At 60.7% G+C, this 16,745-nt stretch overlaps 1 long non-coding RNA gene and 1 gene segment (V, D, J or C); both read right to left on the bottom strand.

Moving 5' to 3' along the window:
- Positions 1-7,438: 7,438 nt before the first annotated feature.
- LOC137229489 (uncharacterized) lies at positions 7,439-9,232 on the bottom strand. Its single transcript, XR_010945840.1, has 2 exons — positions 9,115-9,232; positions 7,439-8,493 (listed from the first exon to the last, which is right to left on the bottom strand). It is a non-coding gene; the product is annotated as an uncharacterized lncRNA (long non-coding RNA).
- A 1,306-nt stretch (positions 9,233-10,538) lies between these two features.
- On the bottom strand, positions 10,539-16,333 carry LOC137207143 (Ig gamma chain C region-like). The segment is given in 5 exon segments: positions 10,539-11,015; positions 11,100-11,429; positions 11,565-11,609; positions 11,941-12,257; positions 16,257-16,333. Coding segments are annotated over 5 exon segments (1,104 nt in total).
- Positions 16,334-16,745: the final 412 nt, after the last annotated feature.

Here is a 16,745-nt window from a genome sequence, read left to right as displayed (position 1 = left end):
AGAGCCTTGAGAAAGTAGAGTTTCATTTATTAACTCATCTTTTGTGCTACTGTCATATATGTTGCATCTGTACCTATGATAAACCCCACAACACACTGTTAATGATTTTTACTTTAAACAGTCGATTATCTTTTTAAGAAACTAAGAGAAAAAAGATTAGTTTTTGCACTTGCGCATTTGCCATCTCTGATGCTCGCCTTTCCATCCTGTAAATCAGAGTTTCCATTTGGTGTCATTTCCTTTCAGCACAAAGATTCTCTGTTAGCTTTTCCTTTGCTGCAGGTCTCTTGGAAATGCACTCCCTCGTTGTTTGTGTGTCTAAAAATGTCTATTACATATTCATGTTGGAGCGACATTTTCTCTGGATGTAGAATTCTGGGTTGAAACTCCCCCCTTCTATTGCTTCCTGGTCACCATTTTTCCCGATGAGAAGCCAGATGTAGTTTGTTCCCTGTATGTCCGTGTTCTTTCTCTGGCTGCTATCAAGACACCTCCTTCACCTTTGGTCTTCATCAGTTTGCACAGTGTGTCTCAGCATGGCACATCATGTTGTATTTATGGTTAGGAACTGGCTGAGCTTCTTAAATCTGTAAATTGATATTTTCATCACATTGGGAAATTTTGCTTTTTATCTCTTCAGAGACTTTTCCTGCCCTATTCTATCTCTTGTCCCTTTCTGGGACTCCAAAATTTTACGTATTTTCAAATGTTTCATAGTGTCTCATAGGACATTGAGTCTCTTTTCTTTTTTTTCAATATTTTTCTTTCTGTTCTTTGGATTGGATTAAAAGAACATTTTATTGATATATAAAATATATAGATATTATATATAATCTATATATTATATATAAATATATTTTACACACATAATACATTAGAATATCTATAATAAATATAGAATGTCTCTATATTGAAATGTAGTTTTCCGACCTTTCTTATGCCTTCTCCAATCTGCTGTTAAGCTCATCAAGTGACTTAAAAAACTCAGAATTGTACTTTCTAGTTCTAGAATTTTTATTTGGTTCTTGTAGATAGTTTAAAATTTTCTGTAGAGGTTATCTAGTCACTCATTATGAGCATATTTTCCTTTAAGATCTCTGAACATATTTATAATAGCTGCTTTAAAGTCCTTGTCATAATTGGGTCTGTGTCTGGGTCATCCTTGGATCATTCTCCATTGACTATTTTGTATTTTGACCATGGGTCACATTTTCTTATTTCTTTGCACATTTAGTAATTTTTGAATGTGCGCTGGGTGTGGTGGATGAAGTATGATCCAGACTATGGATTTTGTACTCTTCCTCAGAGAAGTATTGATTTTTTTGTCAGGAGGCAGTCTGCTTGACTGGATTCCAAAATCTGTCTGCCATGGTATTATTTCTGTGGTTGGCAGTAGCTAACGTCTCCTCAGTTCTTTCAACCTCCTGCTTGTGGTTTTTCCCCGGCCCTCTGGAGTTTCCCCTACACATGCACAGGTAAGGGGACAGTCAAGGATTTGAGCAGAGTGTACATACAGAATTTGGGGGTTCCCCTTCTGTGGCTCCCTCCTTTTATGGACATCTCCCCTTAATTTCCAGCTGCCCTTGCAATGTAGCCCTGCATCCCATGATCTGACCCCTCGAGCCAGTGTGACTGCTATTCTTGTTCATATTCTAGCTGCACCTGGTGCCTGGTAGGGGTACATCCTCAGAGAAATCTTTCAAGGGGATCATTTTCTCCAGTGTCTGCTTGCTTTCGGTCATTCCCCAGTGCCTTCAACTCCTCTTTTAAAACAGCTCCCCCCCACCCCCCAGGGCTTATAATTGCTATTTGCAAGGGATTAGTCTGGCCCAAGCTGCCTCACCTGTGGTGGAGTCAGAACTACTTTCTCTGATGTGGTTTTTCATTTTCATTTCCCTCGTAACCAGTCTGGTTCCTTTCAAATATTTGAGGGCTCTTTGGACATCTTTTGTGAAACATCTGTTCAATTCTCTTTACCACTTCTCTACCGAATTGTTTGATTTTTCTGATTGATTTGCAGGAGTTTGCTATATATTCTGGATCTGTTTCTGTGAGTTGTATATGTTAATAGGAGAAATTGTGAAAGACTTGGAAATGGACCAAAGGGTTACTTCTTGTGTCTTCGGTGGAGAGCAAGGCATTGTCTTACACACCCTTCAGGGTTATCTGATTCTACGGGTTCTATGATTTTCATTATCTTTGAGCTACTTCACAACTCTGTAAGCCATGGATAATTGATGGCAATGCAAATTCTCTTTTTTTGGAACGACGATTGATTCTTCTCCGCCTCCCATGTATAAACTCACTTCAGTATCCTTGATTCAACTATATACATGTAGTACTTTGAATTCTACTTTGAAGTGGGTGTAAACCATTAATTGAGTTAAATAAAATTGTGAGATGTGTTCTTTATGTATCTGTGTGAGCGTCATCATCAGACCATGTTTTGAAACCTATCATGTCACTGACATCTGCTCCCACCTGGTCCCACGTATCCTGGGTCCAGAAGTTCTGTGGCCAGGAGGGCAGGAGACCAGGTGTTGACAAGCAGGCCCGAGGCAGCCACGCCACTCCTCCAGGGATCCGCTTCAGGGTGCTCCCCCCGGGGAGTTCACCCTGGCCCCGAGACTGGGCTGTTGCTTCTGTTGTAGGGCCTCGTGCTCCAGCTTTCCATTCATAGCACTTATCATGATGGTCCGTACATCATCGTTTGTGGGATGACTTACTGGAGACCTGCTTTTGCCCTGCTCCCTACTGTCCTTGAGGCCAGAGGCCACATCTGTGTTACTCATCACGGGGTGCTCAGTGTCCAGCGATGATGACAGAGTTGCCATCGGGTGAGTAGTTGTCTGGTAGGTCAATGGATGCCCCTTCACAGGACTTCCAGGGCTTCTGTCTCTCCAAACATCTCCAGGCGGAGGGATGTCGTCAGACAGCCTGTCCCCGAGGGCAGGAATCAGATGAGGAGGGTGTTGTCGAGTCTCTCTAAGAGGTAGTGTGGGCAGTGGAAAGAACATCAGAAGACATAGATGAAGCCCTGGCATCCTCCCCAGAGGCAGGGTGTCCTCTCAGACAGGGGCTTCAATGGTAAGATTGTGACAGTGACCCCCGCCTCTTGGGGCATTGTGAGTACGAAAGGAGAGGAGGTCTCTGCGAGGGTCAGAGTCATAGACCCACTCAGCTGGGCCGTGTGTTCGGACATTAGTCCGGGCGTTGCTGTGAAGGTATTTTGTAGATGTGGTTAACATCGACAGCCAGTGGGCTCCAAGTAAATGAGATGACCCTGCATGATGCGGGCGGGCCCCATCCAACCAGGGAAGGACTTAACAAAACTGAGACTTCCTGGAGAGGAAGGAATTCTGCCTCAAGACAGCAGCACCTACTCCCGCCTGAGCTTCCAGCGCGCTGGGCTGCCCCACAGATTCCAGAAGTGCCAGGCAGCCCCGCACAAACATGAGAGCCAGTTCCTTGAAAGAAATCTTGTTGTCTCTATATGTCGATATATGTATGTCCTCTATATCCATGTCTATCTTTAGCTGAATTTTAGCTCTATCTATAGATGTGCATATATAGCTATATCATATGTCTGTATGTATTATCTATCATCTATCTATCTATCTATCTATCCATCATCTATCTATCATCTATCTATCTATATCTATCTGTCATCTATGTTCTATTGGTTCTGTTTCTCTTGAGAACCCTGACTAATAGTCTCTGAAAACCCTGTAAAAGTCAGGACACCGTGTGCACATCACATGTGGTTATTACATTTGTGCTTGTTGTTGAGTTTACTTCACTCAGTGGCATTTGAGGGTGGCTGTATCAGCCAGATTTCACTCGGGTGCACTGTGACCACAGCCCCCAGGTGAACAGGCTGCGACATCAGGGTCTATTTCTCTCTCGCTGCCGCGTTGGCTGCAGTTTGTCTGGGCTTCTCTGTTCCAGGATCCAGGACAAAGGAGCAGGTGCCTTCTGGAACTTGCCAACGTCAGGGCAGAGGGACGGAGCAGTGGTGGTCTGCACAGTGGACAGAAGCACAGAGGGTGGGCCGTGAGTGGTGGGGACAGTCATCGACGTACCCCCAGGATGAAGACACACTTGGGGAGCCCAGAGCCAGCTGCCTGACAGCTGGTACGCCACCTCGTCCTGTGCACTGTGCCCTCCTGGGTCTGTCTGTATCACTCACGCTGCCGGCCCCTTGCCTGGTCTCGCTCTCCCCACACCTGGCTGTGGGCAAGCTCTACAGCCCCCACTGGCCTCTCCCCGGGCCTGGCCCTCTGCAGCCTGCATTTGAAAAGACCCTAGGGGTGGCAGTGGGGGGTTGTCACCCAGCCCCAAGTCAGGCTGATGCTGTGACCAACCCCTCCACCTATGGCCCCCAGCCCCGGCCCCAGCCCCTGCCCACATCCGTGCCGGGTGGGGCCGGGGCCGGGCAGGCCCTGGCTGTGACTTTGCAATGGTGATCCCAGCCTGGAGAGCAGCCTGACGGATCCACAGGGATGACAGCGAGACGGGTGCCCAGGCTGGTCCCTCCCTCGTGCTGCGACTCAGCCACGTCTGGGGGTGCCCGTAAGAGCCTCTTTGGGGAGGCCAGGCTGCTCTCGCCATGCCCTCCCCCACCGGCTGACTGTCCCTGTGACTCTGGGCGGGCCTGGTGACGTGGCAGCAGCAGTGCCAGGAGCCCGTGGACTGGGACAGAGCCCAGCAGAGTTCCACACGACCCCCAGCCCTGGCCTGGCCCGTCCCCAGGCCCGTCCCCAGGCCCGCCCCATGCAAGCTGAGAACACGTGGGGGCTTCAGCAGCACGCGCGCGCCAGGGGTCTCACGTGCCTACGCCCCACGGTGGCGGGTACTTCCCGCATCTCACCAGCCCTGCCGCTGCTCTGCCAGCCCACCTGGGTCCTGGGGTGGGGGGCACCTGGCCAGGGGTTTCCTCTCTCAGTTCGTCCGGCTGCTACAACGAGGCACCACACACGTATGGAGGGCAGACACTTGTCCTCACTGCTCTGGGGGCTTGAAGTCCAAGGCCACGGAGCCGGCAGATTCGGTGTCTGGTGAGGGCCGCTTCCTGGTTCACAGATGGCGTCTCCCTGCTGTGTCCTACCATAGAGAAGGACTGAAGCTCTATAGGGTCCCTACAGGGACACTAATCCCACTCACAAGGGATCACCCTGATGACCTCATCAACTCCCCAAAGCCCACTCCTAATGGCATCATATTAGAGGCTTAGGGCTTCAGTGTATGAATTTTGGGGGAGATATTCAGTCCATTGCATTGCCTTCTCTTCCCCTCCTCCACTCATACCAACCATTCTGTCTTGGACCCCACAGACACCACACCATGGACATCACACCACAGATGTCACAACGGGATTCAGAGTTCAGACTGACAATGTCTCCCTTGGTGAGGGAGGCGTCTGGGACCGGGTGGTGGCCCAGGGGTGCAGGCGTGTGTGTGTGTGTGTAAGACACAGATGGAGGTGTGTGGTGGTGAGGTGAGGCACTGACAGGTGTGTGCGGAGCTCGTGGTCTGGGGGGCGCTAGGGGTCAGGACGCAGTGGGAGGCTGATCTCAGGCGCACACAGGGGCAGCCCGAGGGGCTCAAGGGCAGGCGTCGGCCACTGTCTTCGGGGTGCTAGGGGGGCGTGGAGAGGTGAGGGATGCCGTGTGGTGTGGCACTGCTGGGGGGGGAGGGTGGGAGCCCTGGGGCCCAGTGTGGGGCAGTTCTCCAGGGGCCCAGAGGCAGCCGTGCCAGGGACGGGGTTCAGCTAGGAGGCCGTGGGGCCGGCCCTCGTGTGACCACCCTGGTGTTCGTGCGGGGCGGGCGGCTAGCGGCTGCTCGTTGGTCTGGGGGATGGAAGCGAGGGGCAGGGCCCAGGGCTGGGCAGGCGGTGCTGCCCTCAGGCAACTTCAGCTTCTCGGTCACATGTTTCGGGGGAGGGAAACGCAGGGTGTGGGCTGACCCCCAGGTCCGTCACCGGGAGCCCCCATGGAGCCCAGCAGGCAGAGGGGGTCCTGTGCCGGCGTGCCCAGCGTGCTGGCAGGGTCCCCGAGGGCCAGGTGTTCTCCCGGACACTGCTGTGCACCCCTCGGCCATCCTGTTTGCCGCCCCTCCCGGCCTCCCCGTTTGGTGCAGGGACCGCTGAGCGATGCAGTCCCTTCCCTGCATACCATTCTCTCTGTCTCTGCCTCTGTCTGTCTCTGTGCCCCCACAGGAAGCTGCACCGGCACATCGGACGGCCTTGGGGTGCAGCGTCCCTGCTGAGCAGACTCCGGCTGCCGGTCTGGGGGGCTGTCCTGCTAGTCCCCTCGCCCTGAAAGGCTGCAACAAACACAAGCGTGGCTTCTGGCAGCCCAAGGCCGCGTCCCCGGGATGAGCCAGCCCCCCTGAAACGCCGGCCTGAGGGAGCCCAGCACGGCCAGCACCCGACCCAGACCCCGGCCCACTGTTTTGGAGGTTTTACTGAGAAGGGCTGACAGCTGTGGATCCCGACTCTGCCCTCTGGGAGGGGTGTGTCTCCTCTGAGGTGGAATCACCAGGAGGGATGGGTCCCTGGTCTTCGTGAGGGTGGAGTCCTGACCCATCCCTGCATCCTTGTCGGCCGGCGGGCACAGCGGCCTCATCGCCTCTGCACGGCCACCCTTCCTGGTCCCTCACCAGAGCCCCTGGAGCCCCACTCCTGCTTCTCCTGTGACACACTGGTCACCTCTGTGCAGCCAGCTGAGCTCAGTGCCACCCGACCCCCTCCCCTCCTGCGGTCCTTCTCACTGCCGTCTGTCCTGAGCGGTGAGCCGGGTCTGGCTCTGCTCCTCTTTGGCAGCCCCTCCCCACCGCTGCCCCTCCTGGCCTGGGGTCCTGGCGTCCCCCCGGTCCTTCTTTCTCGCACCCAGCTCGGCTGTTTTGGGCTGAATTGTGTCCCCAAATTCCAGCTTTGAAGCCCGGACTCCCAGGACCTCAGAATGTAACTGTATTTGGAGATGGGGTCTGTAAAGATGTGGTGATGTAAACTGGGGTCTCTAGGGTGGGTCCTAATCCAGTCTGCCCGGCGTCCTTAAAAGAGGAGGACATTAGGACAGAGACACGCACAGAGGGACGACCACGTGAGGACACGGAGAAGACGGCGTCTACGCGGCACGGAGCCAGGCCTCGGGAGAAGCCAGCCCTGCACCTCCAGGATCTGGGATTCCAGCCTCCAGGGTGTCAGACAGTGACGTCTGTGGTCAAAGGCCCCCTGTGGTGTCTGTTACAGCCGCCTGTGCAGACACACCCAACACGTGCGGCTTCCCCATGGCTCCCCCAGGCCCCTGGCTCGCCCCTGCACCCACAGGCCAGGTGGGAACCCCAGGCTTGGGTGGTGGCATAGGGGAGACTGGCTGTGGATTTCCCGAGGGTAGGCGGCGTGCTAACCTAGGGAGACTTCTCAGCGAGCTAGGCGACTGTAAAGAACGCTTTATTGTCGTAACAAAATGAAGACACAGCGAAGAGCATCGACGGGCCCCACGTTCAGAAGGAGAAAAGCCTCCCGAGCTGCGACCACGGGGCCCTTCTCTCCAGTCCGGGAGCAGCTCCACCACACGCGCATGCTGACTGCGCTTTTCCGCAGAGACCGGAGAGCTGGTACCGGGCCCTGAGGCGGGGGCCCGGGGTCCGAGGCTGGCCCTACGCGGGTCGCGTCTCTCACCCCCACCCCGGTGCAGGCGGAGCTCCTGCTGTACGTGCCTCAGGCCTTTGGCTGCAGGATGGGCTCGCCGCGCCTTCTGCCCTCTTGTCCGGGAGCCCCTCCAGCTCAGCCCGCGGGGCACCAGGTCAACAGCGTGCTCCCCGGGAGGCCGGTCTGGCTGGACCTCACCGCCTCCCGCGCTGGGGCTCCTGCAGCGGCCTCGGGCCCAGGCCTTGCTCTGAGCAGCGTCCTCGGTGGAGGTGACCTGAGGGACCGTTAGCGGCACCTGCAGAAGCTCTCCTGCTGGGAGAGGCGGGCGGCTCCCCTCCAGCATCTGGCACAGGCCCTCCTCCCGGGGACCCTGCGTCTGGAGCTCGGCCGGGACAAGATGCAGGGGCCAGGCCCTGTGCAGAGGCCCAGACGCCGGCCTCCTCCTCCTGTTCGAGGGGGACCCCCACGCCGACCCGGGCGTTCCCGGTGGTCCCTGGGGTCCCGGAGGTGTCCTGCGGGGACATCAGCTCAGGCTGGGCATCACCTGCGGTCCCCTCGGGTCTGTGAGTGGGGTGGGGGGCAGGTTGTGGTGGCCACGAGGCCAGAGGCCGGGGGTGCAGGTGAGGGTGCTCGTGAGCTCAGAGGCTGGCGAGGTCAGCGGGCGGAGGAGAGGCCTGGCGCAGGCTGAGCGGCACAGGGGGATAGACGTGGTCCTATAGGTCAGGGGCGGCCCAGGACGCAGCCCGTAGTGAGCGCTAGGCACCCTGTCCGATCATGTTCCTGTAGTCGGGGACAATCGTCTGCTTCAGCTCCACCACCGACGAGAAGATCCACTTCACCTGAGGGGCAGCGGGAGTGAGCGCAGGCTGGAAACCACCCAGGCCGCCCCCTAGGGCCTGTCCCCATTCCCCGGGCCGACGGACAGCGAGGAGTTCCGGGGGGACAGGAGGCCATGATGGGGACAGTGTGGGAGAGTGAGGGACAGTGAGGGACAGTAGGGGACAGTGATGGACAGTGAAGGACAGTGAGGGGACAGTGAGGGACAGTGAGGGAGAGTGAGGGCCCGTGAGGGAGAGTGAGGGAGAGTGAGGGCCCGTTAGGGACAGTGAGGGACAGTGAGGGGACAGTGAAGAACAGTGAGGGACAGTGAGGGACAGTGAGGGGCAGTGAAGGACAGTGAGGGACTGTGAGGAGACAGTGAGGGACAGCGAGGGACTGTGAGGGGCCAGTGAGGGACCGTTAGGGACCGTGAGGGACAGTGAAGGACAGTGAGGGGACAGTGAGGGATAGTGAGGGACAGTGAGGGGCCGTGAGGGACAGTGAGGGACAGTGAGGGACAGTCAGGGAAGGTGAAGGGTCTGTGAGGGGACAGTGAGGGGACTTGAGGGACAGTGAGGGGCCGGGGGCCAGGAGGAGACACAGCGGGGACAGCGAGGGTGCCGCGGGGCCGGCCCGCCCACCTTGAAGAGCGTCACGGTGGCGCTGTAGCACACGCTGAGCAGGAAGAGGGTGATGAAGATGGAGATGGTCGTCCACAGCCCGTCCAGCTCCCCGTCTTGGGCATCAGCACAGGTCTCCTCCTCTAGCAGCAGCTCTGCACAGGGAGGGTGGGGTCAGTGCTGTGCCTGCCCCCGGGGGCAGGGCTGGGCTCATGGGGCCTCGCAGCGCGGCTCCCAGTGTGGCGCGGTGGTGGCGGGATGCCCCGGTGGGCCGGGCCAGAGGCACCTGAGGACAGCCGCTGAGCACCGGCCCCAGCCCCCCATTCCTCCAGCCTGGGCCCCCGTCTCGGCCTGGCCAGTGGGTCCTGCTCCCTCCCCTGTGCTGTGCGCTGAGCTGGGGCGCTTGCGGGGAGGGTGCCCGGACCCCCCGCAGGACAGTGGCTCAGGCCCCGGCCGCCTCTCCCGCTGGGGGCCAGACCCGGAGGGCGGGAGTGTCAGCAGAGCGTGTGGGCTGTGGGCCCTGGCCCAGGGAAGGGGCAGCACAGTGCTGGTCTCTGTCCCGTGGGCGTTGGAGGGTGGGGACCAGCCTGGGGTCTACGGTGAGGGCTCATGAGACCCAGCTCTGTGGTCGGGTGTGCGTCTGTGCGGCTGCCCTGTGGGAGGGCCCGTGTGCAAGGCCCGCGTGTGTGCACGCATGTGGGTGTTGTGGCGGGTGCACTGCACACGTGTGTACGCGGGCAGGTGAGTGCATGTGGATGAAGGCGGTGGTGCGCCGGCTGGTGTGGCTCAGTGGGGGGCTTGTTTTCAATGGCTCTGGGCTCAGTGTCCACGGGTGCGTATGGAGGGTCCCTCCCTGGGCACTCAGGGCTGCTTGCCTCTGCCCCTTGTGGGCACAGGGATGAGTGTCCCCACGAGTGCACAGGCCTGGCCCTGGCAGGGACAAGCAGGGCAGAGCCACCTGGCCTGAGGGGCGGGGGTCCTGATCTCCCGTGCCTGACAGTGCAGCAGGGCCGTCCCCCCACCCCGGGCTGTGTGTGGCCCCCGTGAGGGCAGAGAGCCGGCACGCGGACTCTGGAGCCGGGGACAGGAATGTGGGGACGAGGACGGCCAGTGTCCCACAGCTTGGGCTGGAACAGGGGCGGGAAGAAGTGGGCACTCATTCTCCTGAGGGTCTCTGGTGGGCTTCTCCCATTCCGGGCACACACTCCAGCCCCAGCAGCTGCGGGGTGGAGGGCGGCCGGAGCAGCTGTCCCCTCCGGGAGGGGCCCTCCCCGGCCTCGGGCAGCCCCCAAGCGGCCTGCGCAGGCCCGCACACTTGGGTCCGGCCCTGAGGGGGTCAGCTCTCCCGCACTGGTGGTGACAAACTGTGACCCAGAGCCGGGCCCCCCCTGCCCCACGCAGGCCCGCGTGCCCCAGGGCTCTGCTCGGAAAGAACCATGACAGCGTTGCGGGTCCCAGGGCGGCGCTGGGCGCTTTATTTCATGGCGCCCGGGAGGCATGTACACAGGGCTGGGGCTCAGGCGTCCTCGCTGGACCCTGAGAGCCCAAGGGGAGGGAGGGCTCGCTGGGGCAACAATGCCGTGGGGCTCATTTACCCGAAGACTGGGTGATGGACTTCTGCGTGTTGTGATTGCGTAGAGCCTCGTGCAACACTACACACGTGTAGGTGTCTCCCCGCTGCCAGCTCCTCTTGTCCGCCCTGAGCTTGCTGTACAGGAAGAAGGACCCGTCGGCCTCCAGCTGGGGTGGGGTCGTGCCATAGTTGCCCTGTGGCTCTGGCTGCCCGTTTCTCTGCCACTCCACGTCGATGTCGCTCGGGTAGAAGGCGGTGACCATGCAGGTTATGCTGACGCTGACCGAGTTCTTGGCCAGCTCTTCCTGCGCTGGGCCCAGTACGTACACCTGCGGCTCCCGGGGCTGCCCTGTGGGGAGAGGTATGGCTGTTAGCACGATGGTCACTGCTCTTGGCCCCCAGGGACCCTCCTGCGCCCGTCCACCTGACCCACCTTTGGCCTTGGAGATGGGCCTCACGATGGGGGCCGGGAGGCCTTTGTTGGTGACCTTGCACTTGAACTCCTTTCCCTTCAGCCAGTCCTGGTGCTGGATGGGCAGGGCGCTGACCACACGGTAGGTGCTGTTGAACTGCTCCTCCCTTGGCTTTGTCTTGGCCGTGTGCACCTCTACATCGTCCACATACCAGGAGAACTGGACATCGGTGTCCTCCTTGCTCACATCCACCACCATGCAGGAGACTTCCGGTTTTCGGGACATTGTGAGGATGTCCCTGGGTTTCGGGGGGAAGATGAAGACGGACGGTCCTTCTCGGATCTCACAGGCTGGTCGGGGAGACATGGTGGGGGGTCAGCCCCTGGGTGGACCTCCTCTTGGGCACCCATCCATCCCTCCCCCCCAGTGCCACGGCTGGTCAAGGTCCACCTCCAAGGGGTGGAGGGTGAGGCCGGTTGACTTACGTGGACATTTGGGACACCTGGAACAGGGGTTTGGGCCGTTGATTTCTGCAGAGAACAGACTGGAGGTTACCGGGGTTGGGGACGGCCTGGGGCTGGGCTTAGGGCAGGGGCAGGTTTTGGCAGGTGAGACCTGTGCCCACTCTGTGGCTCCAGGGGCTGGGGGAGGCGTCCAGCCTGTGCCCACCCTGGACCTGGTGGAAATGCCCAGAGGACCCCCTCCCTGAGCCTGGGAGGCCTTCAGGTGAGGGAGAGAGACAGGCCTCCCGTGACACCCTGGGTGGGATTCACCATCCCTGGTGTGTGGTCCGTTCAGGTGGGAGGGCTGACCCCGGGCCTGTCTCGTAGTGGACACCCTCCCTGCGGCCCGTCCTCTCACCGATGTGCTTGTCCACCTTGGTGCTGCTGGCCGGGTGGGCTACGTTGCAGGTGAAGGTCTTGCCGGACGAGGTGCTGGCAGGCACGGTCACAGTGCTGCTGAGAGAGTACAGCCCCGAGGACCCTCGGACGGATGGGAAGGTGTGCACGCTGCTGGGTAGGATGCCCGAGTTCCAGGTCACGGTCACTGGCTCAGGGATGTAGCGCGAGACCAGGCAGCCCACGACCACTGTGGCACTAGGTGTGTCCCCACAGCTGGGAGACAGAGCGTAGACTTCCGGGGCCGTGGCGGAAGCTGTGAGAGAGGAGGCCGTGTGACTGCCAGGGCCTCACCCCTGCGAGGGTCCAGGCAGGGCATCAGGTGTCCAGGCCTGGGGCACCGTTGAGCCCAGAGACTATGTTCTTCCAGAGAGTCTGAAGAGATGCGGCCTGGCATGGTCTCTGCCACTGCGGTTCTCTGCCTTCGCAGCTGTGGGTCCTGGACTCAGCAGCCCAGTCAGGGCTGGGTGACCACCTGGATTAAAGTCCCAGGGGCCCCAGTCCTCCTGTGGGTGTCTGGCCTGATCAGGCCCTCGGTCTGAGCCCTGACCAGTGGCTACTGCTCCCTGAGCCCACTGCCCTGCTCTGCTCCTGTCCCCTTGTCCTGGCCTGCTCTTTGCCACCCAGGGCCTGTGTGTTCTGGATCACTCTGCCCATTGGCATCCCCGGGAGCCTTGCACTGCCCCTTGCCATTTTCTCCTGCAGGGTGCTAGCACCCCAAGCAGCATTCCCTGGCTGGACCTGTCCCATCTGCACCTGGTCTGATCAGCCCAGACCTGCAGCCCCTTCGGAGCCCTGAAAGGGCCCTTCCTATGCCCTCAGCCAGATCCACTGCCCTGTCAACCCCACCTCGCTTTGGCACGTCGTACCCTCCTGTCTCAAGCCCCGACAGGCGCCTGGAAAACTGGGGACCTTGGGCCCATGAATTGCAGCCCATCAGGTCCCCGCAGTCATGCCCCTGCCCCTTCAGCCTCAGAGACCTTCCCTCCCATGGTCCTCTCTCCACCCGGCCTTGCCGTCCGCCTGGCCCCTCCCACCAGACCAAAGCACCTTTAGCTCAGGCCCTCGTCCCCTGACCCCAGGGCTCGTGGGCAGCCCCTGCCCTCGCAGCCCCCTGCTGCCCTGCACAACCCCGCCTGCTCCCCTGAGTTCTTGGGGTAGCCCCCTGCGCCCGTCCTTACCAGCCCCCTTAGCTCCAGCGGAAAGGCTGCTCTCCTTTCTCAGGGCACTCAGGTTCCCCTCATCTAGATGCTCCCTCACCTGCCTCCACCCCTCATCCTGGCCCCTCAGCTGAGCCTGGGCTTCCTGTCCATCGAGTGTCTAGCCTCTGCCCATCTGAGCTCCGGTTCACCGTCTCAGGCCTGAGTCGTCCCTGCCCTTGTGTCCCTTCTCTCCTGCCCTGGGCCCTCCGCACACCCCAGGGGGGCCCCCAGCCCGCTCTCCTGTAGGACTCCCTGCTCTGCCCCCACTGCCAGCTGCCCTGCGTCCTGCCCTGCCAGTCCCCTAGGCTCAGGTCTCTGGGCTCAGCTCAGGGATGCTGTACCCTCATGTCATCTGCTCAACTGGCGTCGGACTGCCTACTGTCCCTGGAGCGCTGGGCCCACAGCACCAACGGTCCCTGCACCCTATGACACTTGCCTACTCACCTGCTCACCCCAGTACCTGGTCTGCTGAGGTCCTGGGCAGGTCCCTGTCCTCCCAAACCCCTGCTCACCTGCACAAGCTCTGCTGCTCCCCCAAAAGTCCCGGGACAGCCCCCCACACTCCCAACTCTGTGCTCACCTGCACAGTGCCACCTGCTCCCTCTAAGCTCCCAGGCAGCACCCTGCCATCACAGCCCTCTGCTCACCTGCCCAAGCTCTACCTGCTCCCCAAAGCTCCCAGGGCAGTCCCATCCCCTCCCAGTCTCCTGTTCACCTGCACAAGGCGTACCTGCTACCCCAAAGCTCCTGGGGCAGCCCCTTACCCTTCCACCCACCATGCTCAGCTGCAGAAACTCTACCTGCTCCCTCATGCTCTCGGGCAGCCCACTGCCCTCCCAGACCCAGGCTCACCTGCATTAGCGTTACCTGCTCCGCCAAGGCTCCTGGGAAGCCCCCTACACTCCCAGCCCCGTGTTCACCTGCACAAGCTCTACCTGCTCCCCAGAACCCCGGAGGCAGCCCCTGGCGCCCTGCCCTCCAGCCCCAGGCTCACCTACACTAGCTCTACCTGGTTCCCCAAAGCTCCCAGGCAGCCCCCTGTGCTCCAAGGCCCAGGCTCACCTGCACAAGCTCCACCTGCTCCCCCAACGTTCCCAGGGAGCCCCCAGATATCCCAGCCCCAGGCTCACCTGCACAAGCTCTACCTGCTCCCCAAAAGTTCCCAGGCGGCCCCCTGCCCTCCCAGCCCCAGGCTCACCTGCACAAGCTCTACCTGCTCCCCCAAAGCTCCCAGGCAGCCCCCTGCCCTCCCAGCCCCAGGCTCACCTGCATTAGCTCTACCTGCTCCCCCAACGTTCCCAGGGAGCCCCCAGCCCTCCCAGCCCCAGGCTCACCTGCACAAGCTCTACCTGCTCCCCCAAAGTTCCAAGGCGGCCCCCTGCCCTCCCAGCCCCAGGCTCACCTGCACAAGCTCTACCTGCTCCCCCAACGTTCCCAGGGAGCCCCCAGCCCTCCCAGCTCCAGGCTCACCTGCACAAGCTCTATCTGCTCCCCCAAAACTCCCTGGCAGCCCCCTGCCCTTCCAGCTCCAGGCTCACCTGCACAAGCTCAACCTGCTCCCCAGAACCCCTGAGGCAGCCCCTGGCGCCCTGCCCTCCAGCCCCAGGCTCACCTACACTAGCTCTACCTGGTTCCCCAAAGCTCCCAGGCAGCCCCCTGCACTCCCAGCCCCAGGCTCACCTGCACAAGCTCTACCTGCTCCCCCAAAACTCCCAGGCAGCCCCCTGTCCTCCCTGCCCCAGGTCACCTACACTAGCTCTAGCTGCTCCCCCAAAGCTCCCAGGCAACCCCCTGCCCTCCCTGCCCCAGGTTCACCTACACTAGCTCTACCTGCTCCCCAAAAGCTCCCAGGCAGGGCGCTGCCCTCCCAGGCCCAGGTCACCTACACTAGCTCTACCTGCTCCCCCAAAGCTCCCGGGCAGCCCCCTGCCCTCCCAGCCCCCTGCTCACCTGCACAAGCTCTACCTGCTCCCCCAAAGCTCCCAGGCAGCCCCCTGCCCTCCCAGCCCCAGGTCACTTACACTAGCTCTACCTGCTCCCCCAAAGCTCCCAGGCAGCCCCCTGCCCTCCCAGCCCCCTGCTCACCTGCTGCCTCCCTGCCACTTGTCCCTGGAGCTCTGGCCCTCAGCACCCCTGCCCCTCTGGCCCATCCCCGAGCCCTCACCCTAGTGCAGCTTCCCTCCTGCCTCCTTTCGTTCCCAGGGCTGAGCTCTGTTCCCTGGAGTCGCTAGTTGCCCACCCTGTGTCCGACCCCTCTCCCCTGGCAGAGCCCCTGTCGCACCGTGGGCCCCTCCCAGAGGAGCTCCTGGCCTTCCGAGCTTCACCCTCTTTCTCCCACCACCCCGGCATCCTGCTCTGGTCGTTTCTCCCTCCAGTTGCCGGGTCACCTGCCCTCTGCCTCCCCGCTCCCGGCCCCCAGCCCCTGCTCCCGGCCCTCAGGCCCTGGCTCCCCCCGCCCCTTGTGTAGCCTGTGCAGCTGCGTGCTCAGCCCCTCCCCTGTGCGGCCAGCTCGGGGCACACAGGAGCCCAGGCCAGCCCTGCCTGCTGTGCTCCCGGCGCTCCCGCTGTCCTGGGTCCCGGCCCCAGCCCAGAGCCCACCGCCACCCCGCCTGCCACTGCCCTGGGACTCCAGCAGGCCCCACTGTCCTGGACCAGACCCTCAGCCCCCCGCCATGGGGGGGGCTTTCCTTCCCCTGTGCTAGCCAGCGTCCTCCCTCTGTCCTCGCTCAGACCCACCTGTCCATCCTGGCCTCGTCCTCAGCCCCAGCCCAGCCCTGTGCCTGCAGCACATCTGGCTGAGCGAAGCCCTGAGGCTCCCGTCCCCCAGCCCATCACGGTCCTCGAAGGCCAAGCAGCCCCACCGAGCTCTGCCGCCCCTGTGTTTCCAGCTCTGTTGGTGTGGACACGCCCCTGCCTGGGCTCCCTAGTCCCTGCCCTGGGCAGCACGTGAGCCCTGGGCAGCCCGCCTTCCCCGTGCCCGCTGGGCTGCTCCCGCCGCTCTGTGGGTCCCCGAGGCCAGTCTTCCCTCCGTGGCTCCATTCCACTGCCTGCCCTGGTCCTCTCAGACCCCACTCACCAAGGCTTGGGTTGCTGGCCTCGCTCCCCTGCAGCCCAGGGCTCCACGCCCCCTCCCTGCTCTGGCCCCAGGTACATGTGGCTCTTCAGGGCTGTGCTCTGTGTCTGCAGCCCTGCTTCCTAGGACTGGTAACCAGTTCCTGGAAGTGTGAACTCCTTGCCCACAACCCTGCAAATATTAAGAAGTGGATTGAAACCGTGTGGCACGACTTGCTTCCTGAAGTTCCCTTTTCTTCTGGGTGGTTTCTGTCTCAGAGGGCCTGGGGGAGTCCAGATGCAGCCGGGGTGTCTCTTGTGGGTGTGTGGGGTGTGGTGGACCCAGGGGACAGGGTGCGCACCCCAGCTGTCGTGGCTTTCCACCTTCTGCAGGGATTGTGCTTGGTTTGCCCACCGCAGCCCTCGCTTGAGCCCTCTGGGTGTCCCTACCCTGGTGGGCACCTCTCCTGACCCTGGAGAGTGTGTGGTTGGGCGCAGCCTGCAGCCCAGCCCC

This window comes from Pseudorca crassidens, chromosome 1, assembly GCF_039906515.1.
Source record: "Pseudorca crassidens isolate mPseCra1 chromosome 1, mPseCra1.hap1, whole genome shotgun sequence".
Classification (NCBI taxonomy): domain Eukaryota; kingdom Metazoa; phylum Chordata; class Mammalia; order Artiodactyla; family Delphinidae; genus Pseudorca; species Pseudorca crassidens.
The sequence above is the reverse complement of the archived record's forward strand: the minus strand, read 5'-3'. Positions and strand labels throughout refer to the sequence as shown.